We start from the raw sequence: 25,605 nt of genomic DNA, 5'->3' as shown, positions 1-25,605 counted from the left end.
TCATTTGCGGGGCGGGGGGGTGGGGAGAAAGGTGGGAAGGACCCCTTTTCTGAAAAGGAAGGGTTGTTTCCTTATGCCAAGGCAAGGGTGAAGGTGATCCCTCTTTTGTAGTCACTGTATTCTCTTACAGGATGGCCGAGCGTGAAGATTCTCCCTTCTCTCCTCCTGTCTCCCAGCGTAGCTCCCGGGTGTATCGATTCGCTGTAAGGTGGTTTCTCCTTCAGCCTGCACTGCAGCAACAGGTTTACGAGAAACGCCCTTGAACAACCCAGCCTTCGCCACTCCTCCCCCATTCCGGAGGGTGTATGTCTTTAAGAGGGCGGGAAGGGAGGGGAAGTGTGCGGGGGGGGGGGAGAACAGCTCCATGCGGTTTGACATACCTCTGGCCACTCCCCCCCCCACCCTCAGACCGGGTCTTGTCTTCGCAAGGCATCTTTCTTGCTTCCCCCCCCCTCCTTGCTCCATGAGCAGTCCGGCCTCTGATTGGCTCCTGCTGGTGCAAGAGGCGGGGTCGCGTCTGAGCCGGAGTGGCGGGGGGGGGGAGGAGGAGGAGAGAAGGGGAAAAAAAAAATCTCTTTCCACAACGTTCCAACGGGCAGAGCTGTAGGAAAATGATCGCCCGCGTTCCAATGGGGAAGCGCAGGGTCCCGGTTGATCCCGGATGCCGTCGGAGGTGGCTGCGTCGCTGAGCTTGGAAGATCTGCGGCTTCTGCTTCGGGAGGCCGCGCGGGGTGAGTTTCTCCGACGGCGGCGGCAGCCCCAGCAACGTCGACCCGGCGAAGAGCTGCTGTGGAGGTTCCGGCAACAGCGACGACCGCACCGCCCCCGAGTTTGCAGCGTGTTTGGGAAATGTGGCCGCGAGCTGTCCTCCGGCAGCGGTAGCGTTGGCTGCTCCGGCAGGCAACGCCGTTTCCTTCTTTCAGACGCCGCTTGTCCTCTAGCCTTGGCGTGTGAAGCAGCCCCTCGGTGCAAAACCCGTTTCCTTGGACCCGTTTTCTTCTGCTTCGAGAGAGTTGAGAAATTAGACTTCCCTGATGCCTGCGGATCCCGAGCAGCATAAAAACAGCTCTCTTGGCGGCTGATTTCTTTTGCATTTTGCGGGACGGACCGGATAACATTTTTCAACGCTGATGGTGGTTCGGCTGTTACGATTTTAAGGTGCTTTATTAGGGAAAGGTTTCCGTTCCTGGACGTTTCTCTTCCAGCTGATTGATTGCTTTTGGCTGTAGGTCTGGCTTTGGAGGGGCTCTGGGAAATCATGGGGCTACCTGCCTTGGAGTTTAGTGACTGCTGTTTGGACAGCCCCCAATTCCGAGAAAGGCTAAAGTCTCACGAAGCTGAGCTGGACAACACTAACAAGTTCATCAAGGAGCTGATCAAGGATGGAAAGGCACTCATTGTGGCCCTTAAAAGTGAGTGACAGGTCTTCTGTGAATCTGTATTAGGTGTGTTTTAGTTTAAAAGAAACCTTGGATCCGATCAGACATTACTAGGGTTAGAAGAACTGTGTGCAGCCTTACCTGGGAAAACAAACATGGGTGGGGAAACACGCATGCAAGCATGGAGTGATGGAGTAGAAAGTGTAACATGGGGGGGGGGAAACCTGCCAGTTTAATAATAAATCAAGCGGTAATTCTAGCAAGGGAATTTATGGCCCAGTAATTTATGAATACATTTATCTTAGCACCAAACGTTCACAGAGGTCAGAGAAAGTTGCATTGGGTAAAAAGGCTGATGGTAGATTGTCAGGCTTTTTACCTTGACGGGGTAGTTTCCAGACTTATCTGTCACTTCCTTGTCTGTAGCCCAGTGTTCATTTATGAAAATGAAAGGCCTTGGGGTAAATCATTTCTCACTAAGAGTTGAGCTTTGTAGGTTGAATTGTTTTGCTTAAGCAATTGCTCTTACAGTATTGCAATCTTTGCTGCTTAGTAGAGGTGCCTCCCATTTAGAGTCCTGTAATTACAAGATGTTATTGAGGAATAGAGGAAGAAGCCCTAGGAAAATAACACTACACACTGTCACTGTTTTTCTCCCAAAACCATTCAGTTATTCTCTTGGTCAATCTTACTACTGAATTGCTAAACATAGGAAGCAGAACAATAAATTATTGTACCATCAGTCATTAATAAATGATTGAAATCATTTGATTTCTGGATGAATTATTATTGAGGGAGAGAGGCTAAGAGGTTGTGCTGTCCTTTGCCACTAGTGTAGAAATGTGTATTTTGTTTCCTTAAGCATACTTCCTGCAGTTGAAGTGATACTCAGCCCTGATTCCCAAACATTTTGCTGTGACTTTTCCTTTTAAAAATCTAGCAAAATTTAAATTCCTTATTTGGAAATGCAAAGTTGTGAGCAGGTTTACAAAAATAAAAGGGTACCTAGTTTATTCTGCAGAGCTGATAAGCTCTCGCTCTCTCTCTCTCTCTCTCTCTCTCACTCTCTCTCTCTCTCTCTCTCTCTCTCTCTCTCTCTCTCTCTCTCTGTGTGTGTGTGTGTGTGTGTGTGTGGAGAGAGAGTGCTATGGCCTGCGGTGTTTGCTTTTCATTTTTTTTGTAAGCCAAAGGCAAATAACTGTACCCCTATAATGAACTATTTAAAGAGTTAAATGGGCTAAATAAAGTCTTCTTGAGCTTCTCTCTCATATGATATTTGTGTTTAATTGTCATTGATGATGGATAGATAATACTTTGCATTCTTAGGTATGGATCTCTACCTAAAGCTTTTGTATAAAAGGTCAATTGATGAAATTTTCCTTTGTAATAAAGCCTGAATTGGTCTTGTGCAGCATTAAGCTGGCACAAGGTAGTCTCAAGATATATCTTATTACGTTCTAAGAGATTTAAAGCTAGCAAAACTCCAGATGTTGGAAAGTTATGTCCCAGAGTTTTAAAAGTGAGAGCGCATGATTCACTTTTTAGAAGAGGCTGGCAAGAATATTTGCTATATAATGGTCTATAGTCTATTAAGGGAGTGGGCATCATGTATATTTCTAAATAAATTTCCAATACTTAGCGGGTGTTAACAATGTGACAAGTGCCAGTAACTTGTCACTATAGTAGGATAAGACAACTTAGTGGTTGGAGATCAACACCCATATGGAGTACACTCAGCTTCCTAGAAAATAGGGGAATGGAAGACCAAAATGGGTAGAAGGCATCTGGTTGCCTTTCCGTACTATAATGAATTGGCCTTGGTGGATTTTTATTTTTATTGAATTTATACCCTGACCTTTACTCCAGAAGTTTAAGATACTTCACACGATTCCTTTCATTTCCTTTTCTCTCTCTCAAAACTCTTGTGAGCTAGATTATATTGAGAGATAGTGATTGGATAAAGTTAACCAGTGAGTATCACTGTAACCGAAGATTGGAACCTAACTCTTTCCAATCCAGTATCGAAAACATGCAAATGTAAGTAGATTAATAGGTACCAAATAGGTGGGAAGGTAACAGTGTTCTGTGCTCTTCGGCTATAACAGTGACAGTGAACCTTTTAGAGACCTAGTGCCCAAACTGCAACCCAAAACACACTTATGTATCTGGGTGCCGGGTGGGTATGTGGGTATAGCCGTTTGGGTGGATGTGGCCATTTGGGTGGGCGTGGCTGCAGTGGTAATGGCAGACTCTGTGGGACTAAAAAGTTCAATCAATTCCAACTTTGCGAGATCTTTTTTTCCCCTGGGAAAAGTTGAAATTGATTGATTGAACCTTTTTTTTTTGCACGTGGCAGCAGAGGCCTAAAGCGAAAAGGTTTTATAAAACCCAGTTGAAGGCCTAGGAACTGGGCCATGGCGCACGTGCCATAGGTTCGCCACCACGGGGCTATAGTCATGTTGGCCATGTGACCACAAAAATGTCTCTGGACAAGGCTGGCTTCCTCTGCTAAGAAACAAAGATGAGCACCATCTTGTAGAGTTGGACGTGACTGGACAGGGGAAACCTTTACCTTTATCTTAATATAATACTGTACTGATTGCATTCCAGGTATTTTTTTCCTGTTTTTATTCTGTATAGTGGCACTGATATGCCTTGCCCTTGATGTTTGAACAGTTTCATAAAAGGGAGAAAAACAAGCATGTTTGCATTTAACTTGTGCTTTAAGATTTGCTACCTACATACGGAGCAGGATTAAATTGTGAATCAGGAAAATTTCTCTATAGGTCAAGTGTCATTTTTTTGGTCTACTGTTTTCACATGGTGTGTGCTTTGCTTCTTATTGCTGCATTTATTGAAGTCCCGTGGAGCTCTACCTTTTCTCATTTCTGTGGATTGCCTTCCATGTTGGCCAAGAGGGCTGTGTAAATCCTTTGAAAGAGATGCTTTATAAAACATAGAAGCTTGTTCAAGGCATTATTTTTGAATATGCTGAAACAGCTGCATCTTTTTTCTGATTCACACCGCTGATTAGCAAGCTGCTCCTGCTGCGTTTGCAAGCATGTCCATGAATAGCCACAGCTCCAGTGCAGCCTGAAACATTTTTTGTTTAAAGACTTGGTATATCCATGATCGCTAGAATTTGCTTTGCCATCTTTTTCCCCTATGTCTGAAAAACACATTATACAACATGTAATAGTGATCTAAAAATATAACTAAGATGTCAAGTTGTCTATTTAGGACATGTGCAGGCGTCACTCTTTGCCATAGTGATTTTACTCATCTACATTGGACCAACCTTATTGATGTGATTAGTCTTCATTATATGTAGTCTAATAAGTGCAGCAAATAAATATGAGAACATACTTAGCTTCCTTCAAAACTCATGTGCTTTTATTGTAGTTGCAAGAAAGAGTTCCAAAATGTTCCCTTTTATTTGAGGTTAATCTCACTGTCAGTTTTGTATGACTGCAGATGAACAGGGATTAATCTGAAACATGTCAAATGTTAAAGTATTGTTTATGCATTACATGTATAATCTGCTTTTGCTTTGGGAAACGAGGCAACATGTAGTATCCTTCCTCTTTCCCCCTTTATTTTTTTATTTTAATCTTTGCAGTACATCTGTGAGGAAGGTTAGGTTGAAAGAGAATGACTGACTTAAAGTCATCCAGTGAACTTCACAATAATTGGATTTTTAAACTTGGCTCTACATTCTGTGTAAAACCAAGTGCAGTTTAGGGCCTGAATAGTACATTAAATTGTGGCTAATCTAAAAAAGGAGCATCTCTTTTGCTTTTCTTGGAGCCATGCTGAGAGGGAGATGAACAGTGTTGACTATTGGTGTGTAGGCTTTGATGGCAAGTATCTGTCTCGGCAGTGTTATGCTTAAGAGTTTGAAGTGTTTGTAAAATATGTATCGAAATTTTAATTAACGAAACAGGAATTGTAAGAAATCTGTAAACCATATGAGATTCTGTGATGATGGTAAATAGTATTGTAGAATAGCATAAATGGTTAAATAAGATAACCCTACACAAGGTTTCTGTTGCCAGTTCAGTATTAGAAAATAATAGATGTGGTCAACATATTTTGAGGCTGAAAGATTTTGACCTTGCAAACACTCAATTTTTGATAGGGATATTCTGAGATTGGATTGCACATCTCCAGCTGAGAAATAGTCTGGATAGATGGCAGCATTATTTTAGAATGTCAGCCATCATGAGCAAATTGGTCAGGGATAGAAAATATTGCACATGCATTTTAAAAAAATGGATAATGCTTCAATTTGAAAATCCAGAACATTCCCAACCATGGCAGTTTGAAGATGTGTGAACTTCAACTCCCAGAGTTGGCTGAAGAATTATGCTGGCCAGGGAACTCTGGGAGTTGAAGTTCACTCATCTTAAGGCTGCCAAGGTGTTGAGAAACACTGATCTAAGAAGATAAAGGGCAGGTGGATGGCTGGAGTTGAAGACGTGATGTGAGAAACACCATAGTCATGAAGCACTCATCAGGGAACAGCTTGGCAGCTCAGCAGTTCTCTTATACCATCTATGCTTCTTGGGAAGCAACTTTTATCAGAATATGTTTAATTTCATTTCAACCTTTTTGTTTTGGACCCTGTCTAGCTATGCTACATGAATCTTTCTTCCTGATCGGCTGGGGTTCCTTTGGGACAAAATGTTGTGTTGACAGATACCAAGATGCTGATATGATACTGCCTTCCCACTTCACACACCAGCTTAGGAGCTTCACATGCCTTAATTTATTTTTGTCTCCATTTACATGCATTGCATTGCTCTGCTCATCCCAAATGAAGGCAGCTGGCTAGATTATTAGTGGCCTGTATATCTTGGGGTTGCAGTTACAAGATTTCTCAGGCGTGTGCAGCTGTAACTGGATTTTCATGTATGACCTTTCCTCCCACATATGGGTCAAGATGGTCTTTGAAATCCCTTCATGGAGGTATTAATCAGAATCTCATATGAATTTGTCTTTTTATATGTTTTGAATGGAGAATAGTTGTCCACAATTTTGCCAGATTGTGACTAGTTATAATAGCAACCTTTTATCATTTTCCCCATTTAAAACTGTTTTAAAATGAGGTTTGTTATCAGATAAGCTGTGATATACAAAATTCCTTTCATGGTTAGACATAGTAACAAAGCAACCGTATTTGGCAGATGAGTTTGGAACTTTAACAATGTTATAAGCATGTGTTGTATTGTAATTCTTCCAATTAGAATATGTTAGAATAAATACACTCTTACATAGGACGATATTTAGAGAGCATCCTTCCTAAACTTTTTATTGATCTCCTTTAATTTGGCAAATATGGCCAAGACGTAGTGGTGATAATTGGGAGCTTTAAATGTTGGTATGGCATTGCAAATCAGGAATCGAAGGATATAATAATTTAAATCAGGCATCAATCACTCTGCTACTAGCATCCGTTAAATGCTGTTTATTATTTGATTTGCTTGTCCAGAATTTTCTTTCTTTAGGTTCTGACTTGTGGTAAGGTTTATATTTTCAAGAATGCATGAGATAATTGTGGTTCTTCTCAACCTATGTAACTTTTGAGATGACATGACCTAATCCCCACACAAATTGCATAGCACCACCAATTTAGTCTAGAGAACTAGAGAAAGTTGAATGAAGCTCTAAAAAGTAGCTGTGACCATTGCATATACATTTTACTTTGATCATTTGTGCCATTATTTACCTCATATTTTTATTAACCATTATCAAACACCAGAATCATAATTTTGCTACCAACAGCTGCTATATAGTGCATTCAGGCTTGACTGAACTTTATGTTCTATAGTTATTATGACATTCTTGTAAAATAAGGCGGGCAAAAAGGACAAAGCAAATAACATTTTATTTTTTAATGCTTAAGTGCAATAATAAATATTTTGACGCTCTCATGCTCATTACAGTATGCCTAAGAAAAAGATTTTTCTGTAGTTAGATTAATAACTATAGCCATTTGAATTTCTTTAAGTTCAGTGTGCATAAAACAAAATACAGTATAATAAAAATTGAGGTTTCAGTAACAGGAAAGACATAAATGACAAATAAAAGAAATATGGATATTTTATTGTTATAAGCCCAGGTCTTTTTGAAAACAAATTAATACTGCTATAAGCACAGGTTTTTTTGAGAACAAATTAATATAAATACAATTGGTAAGGAATATTATTTTTTCAAGTCAATGCCTCTAATAAACAACTTTCCTTAAATACCTCTTTCTTCCAAGATTGTGTTCAAATCAGTTCCCAATAAAATGAAGTTTCACGTAATTAACATGTAATAGACAATTTGCTTATTAAAAAAAGTCATGGTATTGCATTTGAATTAAAAGATATTATGCTTTATTAAGCTGTAAGTTTTCATAATAAAAAGCAGACTTTTGAATAAAGGACATGCCATGGGGCAACATTTTTGCATTCTTTTTTTGCTTCCATTTATCATTTCCTTGATATTCTAAGTGGCCTGTTCTTTGTCAACACATGTTCCTCTCTTCTTTTGCTTATAAATGGCATGTGTAAATTATTCAGGAGAATTTGCAAAGCTCTAGCTTCAAGTTAGACACAAAATGAAATATGGATAGTGGGTGTGTAAGGTTAATGGATATGACAAGCGACAGCAGAGAAAGATCTTTTTTTAAACAAACTTGATCAGTAGAAGGGCCATGTCAGACATTGTAAGCTGGGCTCTTAAGCGTCTCCTTGTCAAAGATGTTGAGTCACATAATACACATTGCATAATTTTTCTCAAGGACTTGTAAATCAATTTGGAGAAGTTAACCAGTTTAAAGAAATTAGCCAAAGCTCCTTTGCTCAGACGCACATTTATGCAGCATTTGGTGTCTACTGATTAAAAATGTTAAAAATCTGCTGCATAAAGGATCTGCAAGTGCCAATTTGACAATTTTCTTGCATGTCACATTGTGTGCATCGAACAGTTTGGAATGTGTCGAAAAGGAGAACAATATCTTGGCTTGGCTTCTACCAAAAAAATGCCCCATTGGATGTTTGTCCAAGAATGACATATCTGGTTTTGGCTCCAATGCTGTGCGTTAATAGATTAAACACAATCATCATCTTCTATCAATTAGTGTAAGTCTACTCTCAGTACTAAATGACAAGTGAAAACAGTCTTCATCTCTTTGTAGCTGTATGGTAAGCACTTGCCAACTAAAAATGCTTTAAAAAGTTTTGTTAAGGGTTTTACTTATGAATATCTGCAACAGACTTTTTGTGCTTTCTGAAATAACACACACTTCCTCTCTTTCTGTCTTCCTTTCTCCCCTTCCTTCCCAGAGGTTCTTTGAGATGGTCTAGGTCAGGAGTAGGCAACCTTGGCTCTTTTATGACTCATGGACTTCAACTCCCAGAATTCCTGGCTCAGGAATTCTGGGAGTTGAAGTCCATGAGTCATAAAAGAGCCAAGGTTGCCTACCTCTGGTCTAGGTTGACATTTGGTGGCTCCCTGTGATTCACTCAAATAAATTCATGGCTGAGTTGGATTGATAGAGTCCAGGTCTAACCACCACATTAGTCTAAACATGGACCTCAGAAAAAAGATTCCTGGCCAAACTAAGCCTAAAGAAGAAAGAGAAATTTATTTATTTATTTATTTATTTTATTTTATTTGTATACCGCCCTTCTCCCGAAGGACTCAGGGCGGTGAACAGGGCCATAAATACCAAAATAACCAAAATACAAAATTAAAAACAAATTAAACCTTAGTGCCCAAATGTAAAAATAAATTATATTAAAACAATAATTAAAACCCAAACCCATCAGACCAGGCCGGCTTGTTCAAACAAATAGGTTTTTAGATCACGTCGGAAGGAGCGAAGGTCGGGAAGTATGGGAAAACCAGGTAAAGGAATAGAGCAACTTAAGAAAAGAGTCAGGCATTGTAGAGAATAAAGAAGATGACCCTTGCAGTGATTGACCAGAATCATTATGAAAGCAACAAAGAGAAAAAAATATGGATTAAGTCCCGCCTTCCCAGGATTAGGGGAGGAAGCACAGCACAATCAAATTTAAAAAATTATGTTATAGTTACTCAAAGGCAGTTTTAGCCTTCTAGTGGGGTTGATTTTTGATATGGTCTACTGGTGGGATGGACATATAGGGCTATAAAAAGGTAGAAGTAGGTTGTAGGAAGTCTCAGTATTCCTTATCCTGTCAGGTACCTTGATAATGTAGATTGTTAAGCAGGAAAGCAAAACCTGGGTGAATCTGGCAACTCTATGGACATACAACATATCATACTCTTCAGGTTAGCGGCTTTAATCCAAAGGGAGTCATGTTGTCTGTCAGTTAATTTCTGAGCTATGATTCTTTGAAGCGGTTCATTTTCAAATCCCATATTATCATGCATTTTGACATCGTTAGCTTTGTGATTGTTATAAACAGTGATTTTTTTAATTTCTTGTTTATTAACTTTATATAGTTGCCTCTCATGCTTTATCATGTGCTTTTTGATTCTCTATCATAGACATAATTTACTGTAGCCTGTTTCTGATAAGTCATACACTGAGAAGCAAAGGGGAGGTTTCTGTGTGGGCCACGTGGAATCCAATTATCTGTCATACTTATGTGATCAACAGATTTTAACAATCAATAAAACTGTTGATTTGAGTATTAACACCATTTAAAAAAAGATAATTGGGGAAGAAATCTTGTGTAGTATGTGTAATAACCTTATTTTATTGCAATATACAATTTGTCCTTTCAGGTCTATATGGGAATATTTCATACAGTGAACAAATGACAGAGAAATTTATGCCACCCTTTTAGTATAACCTTTTATGGATTATCCCAAAAGGTGCTTTTTTTTCCAAAAGGCAACTGGACTTTCTTGTTTTTTGTTGAAAATGTTTCTTAGATGAGAAGTGAAACATTTTCAAAACATGAAAATCTAGTTGCCTTTTGGAAAAAACACCTTTGGGACAACCATGACCTGGATGATTGAGAATCTCCATAGACTTTCATGGATTAGGATCAGTTTCTCCAGACTCATGAACAGTAACTTAACCCAGCAGCAAAAGCTATCTATATCAATCGCTATACCTTGTTGTTTCTGTTATTGTGTATATATATGTCTCTCTTCCTACAGCTTGTAACCCCCCTCCCCTGCACCAAGCTTGGTACTCTGTGTGTGAGCTGCGTTGCCTTCTTTCATTTTATCTTCTGAGAACATTGATAGGGTGGGAAGAAAAAGACTGGGAGTGGCAGGGAAGAATGGGGTGTGATAAACATAGGCAGGGTGATCAAAGAATGTCTTGGAGATTGTATTTGCAACCTCATACATATTTGTAAGCTTTTGTTTATGATACTATATCCCTAACCTTCCGGTCAAGTATTTGGAACTGAAATACAGTGAAAAAATAGTGTTAGGCCTGGGAATAACCATCTCTCAGTTGGTAGCTGGGGGCTTGTATATTATCAACCATTAAATTGCAGCATGGGTTCTGGAGTCAAATTCAAGATCAATTACATATTTTTTTGAGGCCAGGAGAGTGGGATGTGTCTTCATTTTCTTAATAAAAACAAATGGACACACTTCATTTCTTTTTGGCTCTTATGGGTAAGGAAGTAAATACCAGATGGCAGAAATAAGATGTTACTTTAAAAAAAAGGCTTCATATCCTTCCAATACAAGAAACTGAAGCAGGATGGCATTTCATGCCTAATTAAACTTTAGGAACCCTATTTTATGATTAGCAGTTCCTGTTGTGTGTACAAGAATCATTTATCAGTTGCCAAGAAGTGAGGGATTCCACAGAAATAACTATATAAGCCAAAACAATGTTTCTTATAGCTTCTTAACTGTTCCATATATTTGAATGGGCCAGGACCTACTTCACAAGAGCTGGTTATTAAATATAATTTTTTTAAGGGAAGGAATCCTCTTAAATCCTTTATTGTGGAACTCAAGGTAAAATTTTCATGAAATTCTCAGATAGTCACCCTGTTATCACTAACCATCCATACTACCTGCTTACCTTTAGTGAAGTTGCTGCAATATTTGCAATCAAATTCAGAAGAAACAAGCACGTTCTTGAAAGTTAAGATCAAAAAGCCAAGCAGTGTAAAAGTGCAGTGGGTGGATCACAGATCAAAGTAACATTAAGTTCTAGTTCAGGGGTCTTCAAACTTGGCCCTTTTATGACTTGTGGACTTCAACTCCCAGAATTCTTCAGCCAGCACTGTTCTAGTTGAATATAGCTGTAAATAGTTCTCATTAATTTCCAATGAAAATGGATGAGCAAAGCACATTAGAAAAATATATATCTTACAGAACATTATTTTCTATAATGATTCACAATATCACTCATTCGCAATATCACTCACTGGCCAAATTTCCTGGAATGACAATCTTTTGTTTGGAGTGATTTTCACAATATTATTTTATGGAATATTATGTGAGATTGAAACAGTTTTCCATATTTCCGATTATTATTTTTATTGTTAGACTGAGAATTTGTAAATACCAGTGCTTGGCTTATTTTAAGTATAAGTCTAATACTGCAATATAATATGTTATCTAAATGCAGTAAGAGTTTAATGACTTTATTATGGTTGGGTGCCCAGTCAGCCAGATATTTAGACTGGATTTGACATTTTTATCCACCTGTTCAATCCTTCCAAAGGACCTGGGATAGGGAATTGTTGTTGCTTGATGGTATCATTGCAGGATGTAAGCTGTTCCAATGAAGTCACAGCTGCCAGTTCTTTAGCTGGTGTTGGCCTTCATATGCACTGAGTTCTTCCAAAGAATCTAGGATATTGTAATGCTGCATCAGAGTGGAATATGTGTGGACCCAAGCTTTGTACTTTTTTGCAATTAACAGATGAAAATTTTGTTTGCAAACAGATTTCTAATTACAGAATAAGATTTTTGGGGGATTTGTACCCAGTGTGCTGATAATCACTGAGACCATCCCAGCTAGTTTATACCATAATTTTTCAATTCTGATTTTCAGATCTTGTAATCTTTTCCATTTTTTTGTCTTCTATTCTACTATCCCTTGGTATTGCCACATCACCTATTCACACACTTTTTCTTTTGAACCCAGTTAAATCTGGTGTGTTATGAGCCTAGACTTTATCAGTTTTTATTTGGAATTCCAATGATATTTAAACTTGGTCATTTTTGACTAATTTTTCAACATGTTCTATAAAGTTTGCATTATTAGCACATGATAATTTTTACAGATGTTTCAGTGAATCATTTTGGCAACTGTGTTTAGTCATTGGTTACAATCAGTTTGTGCAGTCTTCTTACACAAGCTGAATATATATCTGATTCTTCTGATTCTTTACACAAACCTCACTTTGAACTATTGGATTATTTTTCAATTCTGACTTTGTATTAGTTCAGATAGCTTGCTCTTGAGCAGGCAAAATCAATCCTTCACTTTGTTTTTTTGATGTTCCAGTTGTAAGCCATTGCCAGGTTTTATTTTTATCCATTTCTCCCCCTATTTTTGTTGCAATTGTAATTTCATGTAATTGCCACCATTCTGTTCATCTTTTTATTATACTATTTCCATATTTACTTTTTGTTTCCTACATTTATTAAGTTCCAATTCTTAACTTGCATCATCAATTCTTGTTCTTGGAGATCCTTTACCTAATCAGCCAATGTATGATTTTGTAATTCAACAATTTTTTTTACCTGAGCTAAACGTCTGCAAGTCAGGTATAATTTATCGGTATCACTGTGGGGGGATGCATAGTAAATAGTCTTGTTCTATGGTCCAGACTGTCCAGTTCAGCTTGTGACAAGTTAATAATTCTAGCAATGTATCATATCACAGGTATTACTCATTTATTGATGGCTTTGTTGGTATTTCTATTATAATATTTTGTCTTTAGCACTTTTTCACTCTGAGGGTATTCTTTATTATATGATTCTTTGTACAGCCAGCCAAATGTTTAGACTGGATTTGACATTTTTATCCACCTATTGAGGCCTTCCCAAATACCTGAGATAGGCAGAAGTTGTTTAATGGCATTAAAGGTATTTTTGCAGGTATAAGCTGTTCCAAGAAAAGCTGCCTTTTGCAATTGATGGTGATTTTGGTGATTTTGTCACTGCCGATGGTGTTCAGATGGTGCTCCAGATGCTTGGGGATTGCATCAAAAGCATCTGTTTATATTATTATTATATAAACAACAATGTGAAATCATAGCTGCTAGTTCTTTAGTTGGTATTGGCCTTCATAGGCATCAAGTTCTTTCAAAGAATCTTAAGATTTTGTAATATATTAGCATAATATGGTGTGGATCCTAACAGTGTGGCGTTCTGTAATGTCAGTGTACAAATATTTTAAGTGCTGTCCAAAGTGTTTTGGACTCACACCCAGTGCTCTGATAATCACTGGGACCACCAAGGCCAATTAATGCCATAGTCTTTCAACTTTGATTTTAAGATTTTGATACTTTTATGATCCTTTCCAATTCTTTCTCTTCCATTCTACTATGTCCCAGTATTGCCACTTCAATTATCCACACTTTCTTCTTTTAAACCACAGTTAAATCTTTTGTATTATAATCCAAAACTTTTTATCAATTTGTATTTGGAAATCTGATTAGTGGGGAATATGTAGATATTTTTACCTTGCCAAATAGATGAAATGGAAAAATATTATAAAAGTCTGAAAAAAATTATAAGGAATTGTAGGGTCCTCTGGATTCCTGTATATATGATACTTCTCTCTATTCCCGAAATGTAACGTCATTCTAATAGGTACATATTTTTCTCTTTGTTTAAGGACAAAAATAAAATCCAGATCAGATTTTGGGAGGAAGGGGAATCAGTTCTGCATGCAGTTGACATGCATGTTTCTGGAAACTGTTTAGTTTGTATTAGCGGAACACTGTTTGGCAAGGTGCATTTGTGGAGTTGGGGTGGGGAATTATTCAATCAAAATTAAATCCCAATTATTTGCCATGCTACAGGCTGAGCTGAATTCCTTACTCTATTAAAAAGCAAGCTACAGCTGATACATTTCCAGCATTTCCTTAAATTTATTTACAAAGGTTTCCATTTCCTACATTGTCAGGATATTTCATCCAGCTATGGTTTGGCTGCATGGTATGAGCCAAAGTGTACCAAATGAAGTGTTTTACAGTCAAACTCATGGCAAGAGTTATTTTTTCCAGGAAAAATAAAGCTTTATGGGTATTGGACTCAGGGTGATTATGATGAGTGTAGTAGAAGCCAATGAGTATCTGATTTGAAAACTTTTCCAACCATCACTTGAGAACTGGTCTGAAGAGAAAAGTAGAACACAAGGTTTTACGAAATAGAGTTATGCTCCTAAAGCCAAAATGCAGCGAGACCAATTGCAGTAGTTTTTAACTCATATGAGTTAAATGGGACAGAGGTTTCTTTCCTGTCCTTTTTCTTATTCTTAATCTTTTGTGGTTCCTAGCTTGCTCCTAGATGTGTAGCATGGAAAAGGTAGTAAAGGTAAAGGTAAAGGTTCCCCCGCACATGCGTGCTAGTCGTTTCCGACTCTAGGGGCCGGTGCTCATCTCCGTTTCAAAGCCGAAGAGCCAGCGCTTGTCCGTGGACATCTCCGTGGTCATGTGGCCGGCATGACTAGACGCCAAAGGCGCACGGAACGCTGTTACCTTCCCACCGTAGTGGTCCCTATTTTTCTACTTGCATTTTTACGTGCTTTCGAACTGCTAGGTTGGCAGAAGCTGGGACGAGTAACAGGCGCTCACTCTGTTATGCGGCACTCGGGATTCGACCCACCAAACTGCCGACCTTCTGATCGACAAGCTCAGCGTCCTAACCCACTGAGCCACCGCGTTCGTATGGAAAAGGTAGCAACTATATATTGAAAGAGACTTTGGAGACTTGTTACTATGCTAAAACATTCTGTGGGGAGGAAGGCCACCAATTCAGTGACTTAACAATTTTACTTTCAGATCAGATTGATCTTTGCAATTTGAATACTGTACTGGTGATCGTTCCAGTTAACGATCTGGAGAGGATGTTAAAGAGTACTGAGAGACTCCTTAGTTTACTAGTTAATTTATAATAATAAAATTATAAATACCGGTATATTGTGAGTTAATAATGTATAATAATAGTTTATAATAAAGAATCCTTATTTTGAGTACTAGAAGATTCTCGAGTCAGCCTACAGTTCAGTGGGCTCACAACTTATTATTTATTTATTATTTTGATTTATATACCGCCCTATTCCCGTAGGACTCAGGGCAGTTAAAATCATACCATACAAAAATTAGAAGATTTAAAACAGTTAATTAAAACAATTAATTGAATTTAGAGCCCAAAATTTAAAAAAAATTAAAACATTAAAACCCAATTAAAACCCCTCAGTCTAGGGGTTTTCAGATGAGGTTCCTGCCCATGGAGAATGGAAAGCCTGCAAGATATTATAGATAGGTAAAATACATATATAATATATTTAAATCCTACTATGGTAGATTAGTTCTACCATTATGTCATAGGAGACATTGCCAATGTAAATGTACCTTTCCACAAGGATTGGATATTAGCTAATCAGAACACCCTGTAATCATCCTGTTAACAGCCTGTAATTGTAACTCTGCATCCTCTCTTGTGCCTTAATGTCAGAAGCAATAGTTAGATTTGTTCTCTCTGGGGAATGGTTTAATAAAGGGGAAGAATTACCTCATATGTGGCACTTTCACAGTAAGAGCCTTTTTACCCTAAAATAAAACTCTTTTACAGCTGCTGGTAATACAGATTCAATTGTGACAGGCTGGAAACACAAAAAGTGAATGGAAGATGGAAGCAAAACAAACTCTAGCAAAATATTTACTTTTTAAAGTAAAGCCGTTGTGTTCTAGACTCAGAAGCAGTATCTAGGGCAGGAAGTATTTGTTTGCACAGATGCAACTCCAGGGCTACTTTAAAACTCTTCTAGTTGTTTGAAAAGCTGACTACTCAGATAAGGCTTAGCTCCTGCTTGGGCACAATGCAGTTCACCTTGTAGTTCTCACATTTTAAGAAAGTATATTGAGAGTCTAGTCGTTAAAGCAACAAGCCAGAAACAGGGGATACTTGAGTTCTAGTCTTGCCTTATCATTAAACTCAGCTGAGTGAACTTAGACTAGTCACTCTGTCTCGACCCAATTCACCTCACAGCTTTGTTGTTGCAGGGAAAATAGTAGGAAGGAGTATTATGTTCACCGCCTTGAGATATTTATAAAAATAATAAAGGTAGGATATAGAAAAATAAATAGTATATATTTTTCTAACCCTTTGAGCCACAGGTGTATTGACTAGGAAACTGGGAATGGCTTTAGGTAAATATACCTGGCACAAAATCATACTAGCTTTTGAGTACTCAACTCTTTGCTACCTCTCTTCATTCCCAGGATGTGCTGGAGATAAAGGATGACAGTATCAATGTTAACAATAAAGCTGTATAGGAATTGAGAATGGTATGGACAGGAGCCGAAGGTTGCACTGTTCATTAAAACAAGCTATAATGATCTGTTGCCAGCCACATGTTTACGGACTCCAAAATCCAGAATTTCCATTCAATTCTCCAGCTTAAGAACATTGTTAATTGCCATCTCAACACATGCCAAGACTGGTGGAAGAAGGATGCTTTGGGAAGTACCAGTTTCTTTCTCTTCTTTCCCTATTGCTTTACTGTGGGATGGACTCTAGAAACACGTGATACTGGAATGGGCTTTCATAAATAAGTATGTAACATAGAAAACTGTAGAAGGAAGGTCTCCGGCTTTAAAAAAGATGGAACTGAGTCAGCTGCACTTGTTGAAACCCTGCATGCAAAAGCATGAGTCGGGTCCTTAAAAATCAATATGCTTAATACGAAATGGAGGAATTAAAAATAACCTCCAAACCACCCTTCAGATTTTTTGCTTTCTTGTTACATATCTTTTGTGAAACCCAAAACATTATAAGCTCAATGACAGTAGAAACCTTTGATGTTAAGTAGTAAGATTCTGCATATCTAAATTCTGCGATGTAGTGCAAGAATGGACCTATTTTAAGGCTTGTATTACAACCTTCTTTGTTCCCTGCCCTCAAATGACAAAAATCTGTTATTTTTTTACAGCAGTGGTGAGTTATGTGATTCAGAGGCTTGCTAAAAAAAGATACTAAAAGAACAAAGGCTGCTAAAAGAATATCTGCTAACCATCTCTGTTACTATAATTTCACTGAACAGATATTTTTCTAAAATCCACTTTTGGGTATTTTTAGGCTTCACTTTTATATTTCTATCTTTCTTGAGGTAGACACTTGTCTCAGGATTCTTGCTGTGTGTTGGAATAGGTAGCCTCTTCTAAATTGGTGGTATAATTGGGGAAGTAAATCAGAGAGTCTTCTCAAGGCCTTAAAATAAGCCCATGTTAGTTAGTTAGTTATATTACGTTTACATTAATGCCCTGAGTTTATATACCATATGGCTGCTGTCATGCTAACTCTGATTTTGACTGCTTGTGATGTTTGGCAGGAGAAAGGATAATTTTTCATTTCTCTATGCAATATGCAAAATGATTCTTTTAGCTTTGTGTAGTCATTTGATAGCAACATGGGCAACATCTAAGTTCAATAAATAAAATAAAATAGAGAGAATGAGTGTGAGAGGGTAACAGATAGGCAAGGCGATCCTGGCTCTGATTTCTTTTCATGATACTTTTAGAACTATTTCAAAATGTTTGTACAGGTAGTCCTCAATTTATAATCACAGTTTCGGACCAAAATTTCCATTGCTAAACAAGGTGGTTGTTAAAGTGAGTTTCATTTGATTATCTGACTTTTTTTTTTTTAAAAAAAAATCATGGTTGTGAAGTTAATCACTTCAGTTGTTAAGTGAATCATGCAGTTAAGTGAATCCATCTTCCTGCAATTGGCTTTGTTTGCTGGAAGCCCACTGGGTAGGTTGCAAATAGTGAGCACATGACCTTGGAATCCTGCAGCCATAACTACATGTTGGTTGCCAAGCACCCAAATTATGATCACATGACTGTAGGGTTTGGCATCAGGGACCGGTTCTGTGGAGAAAGGTTTTTCCACTGACTGGAGAGTGCGTGGTTTTGTGTGCTGCCAAAATCTCACAGATGAAGATTTGCTTGTTTGTGCAGACCAATTGCTGGCATGTTCATGGCCCAGGGGTTGGGGATCCCTGCTGTTAGGGAATGCTGCAGCAGCCATAAGTGTGAAGACCAGTTGTAAGTAATTTTTTTTCATGCTGTTGTAGCTTTGAATGGTCACTGAATGGTTTTAAGTTGAAATCTAGCTGTAGTTTCAACTGGTTTGTTGCTTATGTTCTTAAACAATTAGAACAAATGGAGATAGAATTGAATATGCTGCTTTAAACTTTTAGTTTCCCTTGTTTTAAGAAGGATCAGTGTTGCAGAACTACTGTCTTAGCTAGATACAGCAGGTGTGCCTCTTAGGTGGTTTTGTCAGGAGACAACATGAATTAATAGAAGGAAAATTCATTACTAATTTTAATGATGAACTTTTAAATTGTTCAACAGCATCAAACCCATACCATTTAGATTCCGATTAAAATATCCACATTTCCCTTCCTTCTTCCATTTTGTGTCACCTGTAGAACAGGGTGCTAAACTTATTGGCAGTTAGCAAAAGCAAAACTTCGTTTTTGTAGTCTTGGGTGTGGCTTCCTGGAAATCCCTTGCATGTTCCATCAGGTCAAGCCAAATTGTGAGGTAGGCTAACAGGCTCCTAGTTGACCTTCCCGTGAACCCAACTAGTGCTGAATTTGGCCATGGAGCAATATATTACGTGCCAATGCAATGGTAGAATACAGTAGTTGAATAAATTGTATAATGGCCACTCAGTTTATGGTACTGAGCTGGAAATAATCATTATTTTTTTCCCTGATAGCCTCCCTGAAAATGGAAGAGGCCTATAATCATTTTTTTAATGTGTGCTTTTGAATCAGTGTTGACTTCATGAAAATGAATTTCCTTGGCGAAATTTCAGAAGTCATTTGCCATTGTCTTCTTTCTAGGGTTGAGAATGATGACTGGCCTAAGGTCACCCTGCTGGTTTTGTGCCTAAGGATAGACCAGAACTGGTCGTCTGATTTTTAGCCTGATGCCTTAATTATTATGCCAAACTGACTCTCTTTTAATTATCACTTCTTTTTATTTCTTTTTAGATTTTGTTCCTAAAGGAATATCTTATAAAAATCAGACTTCATAAATATGCAGTTTGAAATGCTACCGTTCAAAAGTTGTAAAAGACCATTGTGCTCAGGATCCAGCTATCTCATTTTCTGAATATGTAGCATAAGCAGATAATTCTTTTGATAAGAGTATCTCATTGAAATCTGAAGAAAACCTCTGATGTTTTCAGTGGTATACAGATATCTAGCATGCTATATTACTTTGGTAAACAATAAGAGTTATGAAACAGGAAATATTTGTAATTTTAGCAATATTTTTTAAACCAAATAAACACATTTTCATGATAGGATTTTTAAAATTTCTCTGTTTATTTGCCTTGAAGCCCCCAAAATTCTATTTACAGAAGGCTATGAATGAACATTCTTAATATTCACCTTGTTTTAGCCTCTCCTTTTGTGTAAGACAGACATGTCAAACACAAGGCCCGCGGGCCACAAACAGCCCGCCATATGATTGAATCTGGCCCGCACAACTCTCCCAGAAATTACAAAGGTCCGGCCCCCACCACCTTGGTGCCGGCCCTGCTGAGCACCTGCTCAGTAGGAGGCAAGTGCACGTGGGCTGGTGGAGCCCAGCAACATTTGCAGCTCATTAGCCCCTCGACAGCTCATTGGCCAGAGCCCAGGCAGCCTCCTCCCAGTTCCAAAAAAAAAAGTGGGACTAAAAAAATTCAATCGATCAATTCAAACTGCTCACAAAAAAAAACCTCTCAAAGTTCGAATTGTTGAATGAACTTCTTTGGTTTTTGGGACTGCCTACAAACTTCTTTGCTTCTTTGGACTGCACGTGGAGTCAACGGAGGAAGAAACAGGAGGAGTGGAAAGGTGAGTGGGACCTTTTTCTACTTGCTGTGCGGGTGGGGGCGGACAGTCTCTGGATTCCCCAGGCCTGCCTCTTCCCTGCCTAGCAGGTCTCCCCTTACTCTGCTCTGCCACCCCTTTTCACTCACCATGGAGTGCTGCAGAGCGTCACCTGGCCCAGAAACACAGGGAAGTTGTGCCCGAGTCCAGCCAGGCCGCCACCCTCCATGGCTCACACCAGAACAACCGGATGCGGAGGAGGCAGGAAGGAGTGAGGCAAGATGCCGGAGGGGGGGTGGGGAGGACGAGAGATGCCCAGCCGGTGAGGGGATGAGGCGCCCAGGCAGAAAGGCGGACTTGAGGTGGCCAGAGAAAGAGCCGCTCTGTTACCTCTGCCGGGATGCTTTGGTGCTTCATTTCCTCGTTCGGGCGCTGCGGAGGGCGAGCCGAGGCGCCCAGCCCGATCCTGCAGCGCCCCAGCCCTGACGCGCCCGTGGGAGCAGATCCGCTTTTCTCGTTTAAGCGCTGCAGAGGGCGAGCCGAGGCACCCGGCCCGATCCTGCAGCGCCGCAGCCCAGACGCACCTCTAGGAGCGGAGCCACTTCTGCGGAGCCACAAGAGTGAAGCAGCAGCCGCCCTCCTGCAATCTTGGGCAGTGCCCAGACTGGCTCCATCCCTTTGTCCTGGAGTTGCTTCTCCCCTCCCCCGCATGTTCCCAGCCTGAATCACATGCCACTGGCCTCCTTTTCCGCAGACCGTCCCTGCCAAGTGCCCCCATGAGCCCCATCCCCTTGCCCCCTGGGTCCCCAAACCTCATTATGCTCAGTCTCTTGGTGGAAAATAAGTTGAAATCAATGGAGGGGTGCTTTGGGTCTCCCCCAAAGGACAGACTGACAGACCTTGAGAGAACTAAACAGCATTGCTTGCAAAAGCTAAATTTTGGATAGATATTTCAGGGATTTTGAACTCTATTTCTGGGCTTCATGGACATAGGAGAGTTGTTGGGAAAAAAATGGAGCAAGTGGTTTCTTGTTTCCTATTTGGGAAAGCTGGATGTGTCTTGATTCCCCGCCCCCCTTGCAAATATCAGAATCTGATCATAAATGGAGGCTGAGTAGTCCTTGTGGCTGCTAGACCAGCTTCTGAGTGATGGTGGATTGCTGATTTTTTCCTCCATACATACAGGATCTCTTGCATAAAACATATAATTTCAATTGTATCAAAGAGGGCTGCTTTCTTGCTTTCTCTCCACAGATGCTGTTATGTTGCTAAACCTACTCCAAACATCTGGACTTGCAGCATCCTAGGATACCTACCTAGTGTGCTCACAACTGCTTGCGTCACACAGTACCTGAGACTTTGAGCTTTCTGTCCAGTCTCATCCATATACCGTATATACTTGAGTATAAGCCGAATTTTTCAGCCCACTTTTTGGGCTGAAAAATCCACTTCGGCTTATACGCCAGTGAACAAAAAAAAAAGAACTTCCACCCCCCAGTTTGGAGAGCTGCTGCTTTCATCAAACATGGACGAAGGCAGCAGCTCTCCAAACGGGCTGCGGCGGTTTGGAGAGCTGCGTGTGCAGCTCCGCCGCCACCTCTGCAAGCCTCCGCTGAGAGAATGGGGCGGTGGAAGCTTGCCACCCATTTTCTCGGCGAAGACTTCTTTCGGGGGATGCAGCCTCTGTCACCCCCTTCTCTCAGCTGGGCAGCTGAGAGAAAGGGGCGGCAGAAGCTGCATCCCCCGAAAGAAGTCTTCGCCGAGAAAATCTCAGCGCCCATTTTCTCGGCGAAGACTTCTTTCAGGGGATGCAGCTTCTGTCACCCCCTTCTCTCAGCTGCCCAGCTGAGAGAAGGGGGCGGCAGAAGCTTGCAGGGCTGGCAGAGGTGGCGGCAGTCCAGCGTTGTTTCTCCCCCTCGTGCGTGTGTGTGTGTGTGTGTGTCAGACCCGCAGGAATGGCTAGTACAGGTGGCAGTCCGGCATTTGCGTTTCTCTGTGTGTCAAGCCCCGTGGGCCCGACACACAGGAGGGAGGGGACGCCGCTTCCTTACCAGCCATTCCCGCGGGTCTGACACACGCACGCATGCATGAGGGGGGGAAATGCCGGACTGCCGCCACCTCTACCAGCCGTTCCCGCAGGTCTCACACACACATACACACACACACACACACACACGCACGAGGAGGGAAACAACGCTTGACTGCCGCCTCCCTAGCAGACCTCTGCGGGATGTGCTGCCAGGAAGCCTGGCAGCCTGATGAGCGGACCCTGCGAACCGCGGCCGAGCCAGCTCCGGGATGCTGCCAGAGTCAACGAGCGGCTCGTCGTGGCACAGAATATAGATATGTTGCTAAGAAGGGGCCAAGCTTATACTTATACTTGGCTTATACTCGAGTCAATAACTTTTTCCAGTTTTTTGGGGTAAAATTAGGGGTCTCGGCTTATACTCGAGTCGGCTTATACTCAAGTATATACGGTATATATCTGCAGGGAAGAAGACCTGCGTGCCAATATTTAAACCCCCCAAAATGGCCAAACGGAAAGTGGACTTTGAAAAAAGATGCTTTCAAAAGAGGTGGGAGGCAGAGTACCTGTTTGTTGACATTGAAGATAAGGCTGTGTGCCTTGTTTGTGGAGCTACTGTGGCTGTATTTAAAGAGTATAACTTGAGACGGCACTATGAGAAGAAGCATCAGGACAAGTACAAAAACTTGAACATGGAGCAGAAAGCACAGAAGGTGGAAGAGTTGAAAAAGAGCCTGATGTCATGGCAGCATATGTTCAGAAAAGCAAAATCACAAAGTGAAGCTGCTGTGAAAGCTAGTTTTATAGTGGCAGAAGAGATAGCCAAATCAGCCCGGCCATTTACAGAGGGGGAGTTTTTGAAGCACTGCATGATTAAAGTGTGCGAAGTCATGTGACCAAAAGCAAGCTTTTTCAAACATAAGCCTAAGCAGAAATACTGTTGTTGATCGGATATGTGAGCTTGCCACTGATTTGCAAGGACAATTGGTTGAAAAGGGAAAAGAATTTATTGCTTATTCCCTTGCTGTGGATGAGAGCACTGACATCTCTTGACACAGCACAGCTGACAATCTTCATCCGTGGAGTGGACTCAGGTTTATGCATTACGGAGGAGCTTCTGGATATAACATCACTGCATGGCACTACCACAGGGAAGGACATATTTGAAGCAGTATCCAAAAGTATACATGACATGAAACTACCCTGGGACAAACTTTATAGGACTCACAACAGATGGAGCACCTTCAATGTGCGGGGAAAAGAGTGGACTAGTAGGAAGGATGCGAGACAAAATGAAGAGTGAGAATTGCACAGGTGAGCTGACAGCATATCACTGCATTATACATCAAGAAACACTATGTGGCAAAGCCCTGAAAATGGACCATGTAATGCACACTGTAACAAAGACAGTTAACTTTATAAGAGCCAAAGGTTTAAATCACTGTCAATTTAAAACTTTTCTTGAAGAAATAAATTCTGAACTTGGTGATCTCCCTTATCACACAGAGGTGTGATGGCTAAGTCGAGGGAAAGTGCTCAACAGATTTTTTGAATTACGCATGGAAATTTGTCAGTTTATTGAAAGCAAAGGAAAAGACTGCACAGAATTGAAGGATGAAAAGTGGCTGTGTGAATTAGCATTTCTATGTGACATTACTAATTATCTCAGTGCACTAAACCTACAGCTTCAGGGACCGGACCGTGTGATCGCAGACATGTACGATGCTGTGAAAGCTTTTCAAGTAAAGCTGCGACTGTGGGAGACTCACATGCAGCAAGGAAACTTAAGTCACTTTCCCAGTTGCCAAACAATAAAGAACCAGGTCTCCACCACTGCCTTCTCAAATGCTGAGTTTGCTGATAAACTGAGCACACTTCAAATGGAGTTTACACGTCGCTTTGCTGATTTTGAAAAACAGAAATTCAGTTTTGGACTGCTCAGCAATCCATTTTCAGTTGAAGTGGAGAGCGCTCCTGTAAATATTCAGATGGAGTTGATAGAACTCCAATGTAACAGCACACTGAAGGGAAAGTACGATTCTGTAGGACCCGCACAGTTCACCAGGTTCATCCCTGAAACAATGCCCCAACTCCGCCTACAAGCTGCTCGAATGCTCTCCATGTTTGGGAGTACATACCTCTGTGAGCAACTTTTCTCGTCATGAGGGTGAACAAAAGCGCACACAGAAGTCAGCTCATGGATGCACACCTCCACTCTATCCTGAGAGTATCCACCACTCAAAGCCTATCCTCAAACGTGGATGAACATGTAGCCAGGAAAAGATGCCAAACATCCAGTTCGGACAAAATGGCATGAGAACTAAAAAGCTTGTTTTTTTCTTTGTTTTAAATGTGTTTTTGCAGATTTATTTGAAATAAATAATTTATTTGTTCATATTTGAAATTTTACTCCTTTTTGCCCCACTCTTAGACATAATACACTTCTGAACTAATATGATACAATAGTTCTACATGCAACTGGCCCTTTGAAGGCAACCATGATGCTTGATGTGGTGAAAGTTTCCAGGAAGCAGTTTCCTCCAACTTCTTCTGCCTTGAAAGATCTCTGGAGAGGAGCAGGAGGTGGCAGGGAAGCTGCATGAGGGAAGGCTGCTCCAACAAGCCAGCATCCTTACCATGCATAATTAGAACTGGGGATTCCCTTTCAAGAAGGGCCAGCCTCCCTCATGCAGGACTGGGAAGTGCTGCTCCCCTGCCTCCTCTTGCTCTCCAGACATCTGTCAAGGCAGAAGAAGGAAACCACACACACACACACACACACACACACACACACACACACACACACACACACTTCAAGCTTGGAGACTAGGAGGCTATATCTGAGCTAACAAACTACCAATCATGCCTGGGCTTGGGAAGAAGGCCCTTTCCATCCTCTGTGGATAAAAGCCCCTAAACGTGGAATGTAGTGCGTGTGCATGTGCACATGCTTGGCTGCAGAAGTTTGGGGAGGTGAAGAGCTTGTGGGGCAATGAGATGTCCCCACATCAAATTAGCCGGTGCAACTTGTTCTCTCCTGACCCAGGTATCTCGAGTCAGCTGCGCTGAGTGAGCAGCATTGAGATGGCCACGCCCACTTGGTCACACCCACCCGGCCACCCCCCCCCGAGGGCAACCATAATGCTGATGTGGCCCTCAATGAAATTGAG

At 40.6% G+C, this 25,605-nt stretch overlaps 1 protein-coding gene across 3 annotated transcripts in view; it reads left to right on the top strand.

Annotated features, from left to right (window-relative positions):
- The first annotated feature begins 577 nt into the window (after positions 1-577).
- The window catches only part of ARHGAP26 (Rho GTPase activating protein 26), a 282,090-nt gene continuing 257,062 nt past the window's right edge, over positions 578-25,605 (top strand). For 2 of the 3 annotated variants that reach the window (XM_081317346.1, XM_081317347.1), the window contains exon 1: positions 578-1,412. In XM_081317346.1, the coding sequence (XP_081173472.1) occupies positions 1,259-1,412 (154 nt within the window). In that variant the 5' untranslated portion in view covers positions 578-1,258. The remainder of the gene's footprint in view (positions 1,413-25,605) is intronic. The other variant, XM_081317345.1, reaches the window with a different exon arrangement.

This window comes from Vipera berus (assembly GCF_964194415.1).
Source record: "Vipera berus genome assembly, chromosome: 2".
Classification (NCBI taxonomy): domain Eukaryota; kingdom Metazoa; phylum Chordata; class Lepidosauria; order Squamata; family Viperidae; genus Vipera; species Vipera berus.
The sequence above is the reverse complement of the archived record's forward strand: the minus strand, read 5'-3'. Positions and strand labels throughout refer to the sequence as shown.